The sequence below is a fragment of the Anneissia japonica genome, unplaced genomic scaffold (genome assembly GCF_011630105.1).
Source record: "Anneissia japonica isolate Jap-2015-1 unplaced genomic scaffold, ASM1163010v1 scaffold287754_len4335492_cov202, whole genome shotgun sequence".
NCBI lineage: Eukaryota > Metazoa > Echinodermata > Crinoidea > Comatulida > Comatulidae > Anneissia > Anneissia japonica.
Window position 1 is genome coordinate 1,828,523 of NW_022705543.1, and position 9,117 is coordinate 1,837,639.

At 30.3% G+C, this 9,117-nt stretch overlaps 1 protein-coding gene across 5 annotated transcripts in view; it reads right to left on the bottom strand.

Moving 5' to 3' along the window:
* The window catches only part of LOC117105833 (kinesin-like protein KIF16B), a 41,598-nt gene that overhangs the window by 30,750 nt on the left and 1,731 nt on the right, over nucleotides 1-9,117 (bottom strand). For all 5 annotated transcript variants that reach the window (XM_033247133.1, XM_033247132.1, XM_033247131.1 and 2 more), the window contains exons 2-6: nucleotides 8,982-9,051; nucleotides 3,897-4,007; nucleotides 2,858-2,974; nucleotides 1,947-1,979; nucleotides 654-712 (exon numbers count right to left, since the gene is read on the bottom strand). In XM_033247133.1, the coding sequence (XP_033103024.1) occupies nucleotides 654-712; nucleotides 1,947-1,979; nucleotides 2,858-2,974; nucleotides 3,897-4,007; nucleotides 8,982-9,051 (390 nt within the window). The remainder of the gene's footprint in view (nucleotides 1-653; nucleotides 713-1,946; nucleotides 1,980-2,857; nucleotides 2,975-3,896; nucleotides 4,008-8,981; nucleotides 9,052-9,117) is intronic.

The following is a 9,117-nucleotide window of genomic DNA, read 5'->3' on the forward strand; positions in this document are numbered from 1 at the left end:
TGGGAGATAAAAAAAGGGAAAAAAAAGAAAAAAAGAAAGAAAAAGAAAGAAATGATAGCCTACAATGCCTCAAATGTTATTTTCGGACGTCTAGAACACAAAAATTTCGCGGGGGGAATGAACCCGGACCCCCTAGGACATTGTTGTCTCGATCGGCCCAAATTTCGGCCCCCCTTTCGGACATCTCTGGATTCGCCCCTGCCAAAAGTGGTCTCAAATTGGAAGGCGAAATGTAATTGGGTGAGAGTCATTATTGTTTTGTATTATTGTCTTGGATATTTGAAGAACAGAGCTAAAGATATTTATAGTTTAGTTTTTTAAATTAATTTTCTAATTTATGTATTTTATATGATCTAGTGGCAGCTTAGACAATATTTGTTTTTTTGTTATATTTATTTTTTTGTATTTTTTATTTCTTGCTCTCATTAGGATCCTGAACCACATTTTATTTTCATGTTCAACTGACTTTCTATATTGTAGGTTTTTTTTTAACAATTAGGTAGTTTATGAACTTTGGTTGTAATGTATTTTGATGAACAATTTCTTAATTGATAAAAAACATATGTGATTAATTAATCCTAATAATTTATGAAATAATATAAATGCAAACACAAATGCAATAATTCTTTTTCTTCCACCAGAAAATTCCTTACCTAACTTCAGTACGGTATGATACATCATTTTTGTCTGCCCGTATTCTTGTGTAGAGGCCCTAAAAACCAGACAATATTACTTGATACAACACTGAATTTTGCATTTATAATGATAAAAATCATCATCATTAATTCAAATATTGTTTGAGATTACTGTCATATCATAGATCATTATCACTACAATTAGGCCTAAAAAATAAATTGTTTGTTTGCCCTTCTTTTTTTTAAATGATAAAAAGGGGCGGGTGGGAAAGATTTTTTTTTTTTTAAGATTACTCATCAGATGGAATAAAAATAACCACAGTTGACATTTTGCAAATGAATGAACGCCTAAAATAGCAAAATCTTACATCAGACAACAACTTTAGACAACTTTTTAGGGCATCTGGCAGAGAAATAAAGATCAATTCACTCACATTTTTTTTTATTTGTAAAGAAAAAAGCTAAACAAAAAACTTGTTTCAAGTTTTTTTTTGTTTTGCCACCCCTAATTCCTTTTTAGTGAGTTAGGGGTGAGTGAGGAGGGCAAACAAACATTTTTTAATGTTGGCCTTATATTATAAAGATCACCATGAGAGTCATAATTATCTTTTAAGAAACTATATTTTACAGATTCTCGAAATGGTCAGCTGATATTTAGGGTGATTTAAAAAAAAAGAAAGTCTCATTATGCAGTTTATGGAGTGGAGATGTCTTTTCACAGGATTGTTAACCGGGGAGGGGGGGGGGAGGATTGCTATAAGACAGTCTTAACGTTTTAATAGCCAGCTATAATCATGATGTTTTACAGCAATGGTCTTAGCCAAGTGACTTTAGTAAGACCGTCTAAGTGATATAGCCGGCTTTATTCAAGGAGTTAAGACCACCAGTTAAGACCGTTTTATAGCAATCCGCCCCTGAACTTGGAACTAAAGAACAAGCATCGTAACAACAAAGCTACTCTCCCAACACCAAAAAACATCAACTAAATACAATAAATTTAAGCAGCATTCACATCGGATTTGAACTGCAATTTGGACCACATCTCCAAAGCAATGAAGACCAGCGTTTCTATTCTTACACAATGATTTGTTTTTTCTGATTGGTTCGGTAGGTCGTCCGATCCTAAAATTTGAATACGGTGTGATTGCAACTTTATGATGTTTTGTAAAAATATTTTTACACTAGTGGCAGTCGCAGTTATTCAAGTGTATTCATTGACTGCAGTTTTTGTAAAGTAATTTAATGACCTTTGATTATTATTATTAGAACTAATATTTCCATCAAAAAATGCTGGTATTCAACAATGTTTACCTCGCATATCCGTGGTATCAATCCTGCTCCATCCTAAAAGCAAACAGAAATAACATCATGAATAACAAAGATGAAAAATTCAACATAAAATCAATAATTTTAGCTAGAAGCTATTGAAGCAATAAACGTTAAATTTGTTTGTACTGTATTCAATTCTGTAACATAACAGTATTCGGCCAAAATGTCCCTGTCTATGTAAACATGATGGAGACACACACACATTCAAATTAATATTTATAAACCATGATTTTAAAAAATTAAGTAATTATCTATAGTTGTGAACGTAAAAGTATAATGTAAAGACAAGGATGTATAAAATAAAAATAATTTGTATAGACCTCCTTGGTAGAACAGTATAGTTATATATTATAGTGTAATATAATAATTACATAGTAATAACATATTGAATATGCAGTATTATAGTATAGTATATAGTAGAATTATATGGTATATAATAGTATATAAGATATGATATAGTGCAATGTAGTGTACAGTATTAGTAAATATTATACTGTTGTTAGTATAGGCTATGAATGTAAAAATTGAAATTTAAAAAAACAGATAATATTGCATTAAATAATTAAAAAAAATATTAATAATTTTCTTCAAGGTAGGTAACATAGATTATAGGATGAAAACTTTGCTAAGGGTATGAGATTAAAGAATGATGCAATTGTGTGTTGTATAATCCATAATGCTCAGGATGTTCACAGTAACTATGTTTCATTGGAGATTTACCATAACAGCAAAAAAGAAAGAGTCATGATGTCATAGCATTTACACAGAAATCACACAACACGAGTAGCTAATGGGGACAGATGCAAAGTACAAAAGAGAGTTTGACTTCTTAGAAGGCATATCTGCATGGTGTGACACAGCAGTGGGCCTGATACATAAAACCATGAACTTACCGGTTGACCCATCATTGTAAACGTTTTGCCTGAGCCAGTTTGGCCATATGCAAATATGCAAGCATTGTAACCTTCGAATGCGGCTTTCAAAACATCTGTGCCTAGGTCCTTGAAAACCTGCAAATAAACAAGAACAATCAACAATTGTGTTCAAAAGTAAATTAATTTCAATACCATTTACAAAAGGCAAGCTTATTAGAAAGCATGGGTATTAATATCACTGTAACAAATACTTTACAAACTAAAAACAACTATATGATTTGTTTAAAAACAGATCTATTGTGAATGACCATTCTAATACCTGTTTTAATCAATATCATGAGGACAGTAACATTTCCTGTATTTCATGCATAACTTGTGATACTGATAGTTTATTGTGTACTGCATAACAACATTACATGAACAACAGAATTCTAAATAACAAGCTTGATACAAAGCACATACTATAGATCACTATTTTTTATTTTATACATAAATAAATATATATTATATATATATATGAATATGTAAATTCTATATTATTTATCTATGTTTTATATAATTAAACACATATTAAATAAATTAAGGTATAAATATGTACCTAAATAATGTATCATATACTATATTCATTATTATAAAAAAATTAATTTTAATTCTGGATTGCTCTTGAATTATGTTTCAGGACATGTTAGATAAGCATCCCTAATATCCCCCACCATCAGTATGCTTTTTTTTCTTACAGTTTTCATTTAATAATTTCTTAAAGTATTGAATTTTGGATATATCAAATTAATTGATCAATCAAAATAATTTCCTCTTTTCATTTACATAATAATGAAGATTAGTAGACAGTCTTGAGCAACATTGTCTTATACGCAAAATAATAAATGGACTAACCACCTTATTAATAATAACACCAGCAACAACAACTACAGTAACAACAACAGCAAAAAATAATAACAGCAATTAACAAGGCTATTAGTACTTATACCACAATACTGTACAATGTTACTAATTATGCATTGAGAATACAGAACAGCCAATCAGACATGTGACTTACTCGTTCTTGTGAGGCAAAATGAGGATCCTTCGGGGATGCTGACCAGTATGAAAAATCATACGTGAAGTTCTTGACCCGTTCCCGCCCCTCTACCGTCCCATTGCCCGCAATCTACAGTCAGTAAGAAAGAAAAACCATGTAAATGTTAAGATTGTTTTTACCAGCTCTCGCCCCTCCACCATCGTACTGCCTGTAAGGCGAGAATTTTTTATACCTTGTTTTGTGAACCCGCCGCTTGTCAATATTGATGATTTCGAATAAAAATAAAACATTATTTTTGGCCAATTAGCGCAAAAGTCTCGCCTGAAGCTACTGTACAACAAAGAAAAACCATTTAAATTTATTTTATTTATTTTTTTATTTATTTATTTATTTTTTTTAATTTATTTTTTTAAAATTTTATTTCAATTTTAATTTTTTTTACTATCTCTCACATGACAATCATCCCATGGCCTGCAATTTACAGAATAACAATAACAACTAACATTCAAATCCAAGCCACCTACTGTACTCTACTACAACATTAAAAAGAATAAATGTAGGGGTTTCTTTTTTTCATGGTCTCGCTACTTCCCTATCCCAATGCGAGAAATAAAAAAAAAAAATAAAAAAATCGGAATTAGAATCCGAGTATTACATAGTTATTGCCAACTAGATTCAATAAATTAAATTAAAATAAATTTATAACAGAAACGCACCAATCCCATGTACAGAAATATGAATATTTCAACAATATTATCTAGATTTTGTAGGATGGAAATAATAGGTTGATTACTACGGTGTAATAATTAATAATTAATTTCTTTATGAATAATTTCTTTTTAGCTAGCTCTTCTTCCTTGTTAATGTACAGTATAATCTGACAAAAGAAAATGCTTTAACATAAACAAACACATAAATTATAATGAACAAGGAAGTTCTTTAACAGAAAATAATTTTAAGATGAAAAATTAACGAGCTTGATTGACACATAAGCTCGCTTTCATAAATGTTGCTCATCAAACTATGATAATTAACAAGATTAGAAAACACCGCCATCATTTAGTTCTATTCGATCAGGTAGAAAATCATATCAGAACCATTCAAAATGCTCAGTTAGATGAGAAATGAACATTGCAATGGAATTGATTTAACTGTGAATCAAGAATTTGTACACCTGCACAATACCATATACTGTACTTAAGGAGAAATTCATCTTTCTTAAGTTTTTTTTTTTTTTGTTAAATAGGATTTTGATGTTAATAAATTAATAATATAAATAACTAACTGACAGTAGTTTCGATGCTTCATTGAGATTCCAGGATTTCAATGTTCCCAACATTTTTTCACTGTTGTTTTTATGTTGATAATTATTTATGCATAATAGAATTATTTATAATTAATAATATAAACAATTAAATTTGACACAGTAGTTCCAATGCTTCATAGATATTCAAGGACTTCCTAGTATTGGATAAAATATAATCAAGCCAAAATTAAAGAAAACATTACAAATACATGTGTATTTTATAAACTTGGCTTATATTTATTGTACAGTATTCTTGAGGACATTCTATCTACAGTACCAAATATTGAGCAGAAAATGTTATAGACATAGGGAACAAGATATTGGATGATAAGCAGAAATAGTCTTGGGGCTGGTTCAGTTTAAACTTTTAATTGGGCCATTGGGTGTTTTATAGCCGAAGTTACTATTCACATCCAATAAAGCAACTTCGAATAAGATGCAATATACACATCATGTTACTTTTAGCTAAAATTTAATTTTAAAATTCAGTTGGAAACACTAGGTACAATACAAATACATTTCCTCAGAATGAAACAAAATAAACAAAATTATTAGTCTAGGGTATGCAAAACAAATAATGTCAGCATGCTCTCTCAAATCCAGGGATCAAAGTTAACAAGATAAGCTGATATGTGCCTTGTGTCATTTTTCATAAGAGTTCTATCAACAGTGGCATATCCAGGATTTTGAAAAGTGGGGTCCTAAATAGAATACACTTTGAACACAGTGTATCAATGGCTATAGCGACTACAAAATAAATTGGCTGTTAATGTCCAAGTACTGTAACTTACTGTACTTTGCAATTTATTTATTACTATTATTACTGTATCATTATTATTATTATTATTATTATTATTATTATTATTATTATTATTATTAATATTATTATTATTAATTTACTATTTATTTTCTTCAAATTTGAACAAAACTACACAAATCTATGCAAATCTATGGTGATGTTGGTAGTCTATGAGTGGATACTTACTTGGATAAACTGACAAATTGCCTATTCTTTCTCATATATCAGAACACCCCTCGAAAAATAATAGAACAGTCGACTCCTGGCGCCAAGCTCAAGCGGCCCCGCCACCATGCAACTTCTTCATTCGGACTAGACTATACCACAGAGGGGACTTTCGAGGTGTTCACTTTCGTGACTCTAAAAAGAATGAGAAAGTTGCATGGTGACGGGGGCCGCTTCAGCTTGGCGCCAGAATTTGAATGTTCTATTATTTTTCGAGGGGTGTTCTTATATGAGAAAGAATAAGTAATTTTTCGGTTTATCCAAGTAAATATTCACGAAGTAGACTGGGGGTGTTCAGGAACCGTCATCTACCATTGGGAGGTCAGGTGGCGATGTCAGTGTTTGTGCAAACAGATAGGGGCTGTATTCAGATATTATTGTAGTAATTTTTGTAAAAATAAAGTGACAATGAATGCATTTTCGAGCATCCAGTGAAATATATTTTTCCGGAGAGGGGTGATCCCCAAACCTCCTAGAGTGAGGAGTTATCAGAACAAAGTCTCACGCCTAGATTTGTCTACACTTGAAATCTCTGATGTGGTTTACAGGGGCATTCCACAGTATTTTTTTTGTCACGGATGGGATATTTTTGAGAATATAACCAGTTACATCTCAGTAACTATAGGTTATAAGACTTATAGTATGTTTAATGTTTACATGTATGCCTAAGTTAAATTTTTGGGCGAGAAAAATTGAAATTTAAAAATTTTTTTTTTATTTTATGATAAAAAATGTATGTGTCTCAGACGGGACAAAATTTGGACATGACTTGCAGAAAGGTTTACATATTCAAATATTTCTCCTCATCTAAAAGACATATTAAATTATTTTTTGTTTAATACTATCCCCAGATGATTGTTTTACATGTCTAAATGTTTACCAAAAAATCATAAATATTTATAAAAAAATATGAATTGTGTGCTGTCACGGATGGGACATTTCATAATGTCACGGACGGGATGCTTTTGTCCAATGAGAGAAAAACCATACTTTTCAATATAAAAAGGGATAATAATTATTCTCTGATATCAATGCAAGATTTTACTTACTTTGCTACCTTTGTTCCTCTAATTCAGTAGCAAAGAAACTTGTATTGTGTCCCATCCGTGACAAAATTGTATAGTCTGTGATATAAACTGTCCTGTTTGTGACAATTTGTTTTTTAAATACTATATTATAGGCAGGTTAAACAAAAAATTATCTAAAAATTGGTTGATAAAATATTAAGTTACAGTCTCTAGTAGGAGAAAATTGAATATTATATTTTTCATAGCATTACTTTTCTAATGAATGTAAAAAAACCTCCTCAAATGTCACGGACGGGAAAATTATGAATTTTGATGTGTAAGTATGAAATTAATAACACATTTCATCTAAACACATGATTTTGTAATAGAGGAAATACAAGTTAACTGTGTCTGCACCAAAATTTTGTTATAAGATTTACTGTTCAAGAAATATTTAGCATTTTGTAATGACCCATCCGTGATGCAAAATATACATTTTTAATATTTAATATTAAATAACTCAAACAATATCCATCAAAAAATGAAAAAGTTTTTTTCATCTAACTTTGATATATCATCTTTGAGAATTAGCAAAAATTTATATTAATAATTGAAAATGAAAATTGAACCCTCACGGACCAAATACTGTGGAATGCCCCTACAATATTGCTTTTTGGATCGGTGAACTTGACTCCAAAATATACTATACAAGAAAACCTTGACACAGATAACTATAGTTCTTAATAGTACAATGCAATGAATCATCTTCTATATGAATTTTCACTGGTGCATAGCAAGTAGATAATTGTATACAGTTCATCAAACATTAGGAACGGGCCCACATACACAGTAAAGCAAGGTTTTAATACAATGCAGATGTGAACTTGATAAAAACAAGTTTGCCACGCCTATGGGAGTAGAGAGGTTGTTAAGTGTGGCTCAATTACAATACTTACAGTAATTTATGATGATGAAATTATAAATTATAGTATTATAATTATCATTAGTAATCATCTATAACAAAGTTTTAATACAATGCAGGTTGAACTTGATAAAAATAAGCAGTTATTTGGCATACCTACAGTAGGAGTACAATACTGTAGGTTACTACTGTACGTTTATAGTGTACATCAATTCCATGACTTGCTGTACAGTAATTACAAATTATTTTATTCTCATTTTTACTACAAATTCAATTCAAGTAATCTTCATTGCAATTTGCAAACAACAATACTAACATTATTAATATTATTATTGATATGTATGTGATATACAGTATAGTACTAATAAAAATAATAATAATAATAATAATAATAATAATCAGAAATTTTACTTAAATGCCTCTAAAAACACAAATCGCATTAACAAAAAAAATTTAATTACCATCTTATTAATATTCCAAATATGTAGATGACATCATATTTTAAAATGCACATCTTGGACAAAAAAACCCTATGAAAAAACATAATTGGTTTTCCGCTAATGTGGCCAGCCCACCACAGACTGTAGAGCAGGGCCTACGCGGCGAATATACTGTATTTTCCGCGCAAAAATGTGGCCATCTATCCATGCATTTTGGAAAATAAGGGCCGATTTCCATGCAGATTTTCCCGAATATTAGGTTTTGACCTAATTTTAATATATAACATAAACAACGTAATACCCAAGCAGAAGTTATGATTCTGTGCACCTATTTCCACGCAAATTTGAGCTGGTTTTTGAGGTATCATCTGCGCAATAAAAAAAACTCTACGGTATGGGCCTACCTTTAGATTAGTAATGCTGGTCTTGTTGCCATTCATGGAAATAATACATTTAGAATCCAGATTGCATTCCCTAAAAAAACATTAAAAAAAACAAAATACCAATATGACAATATCTACTTATTTCGTTAAAATTATA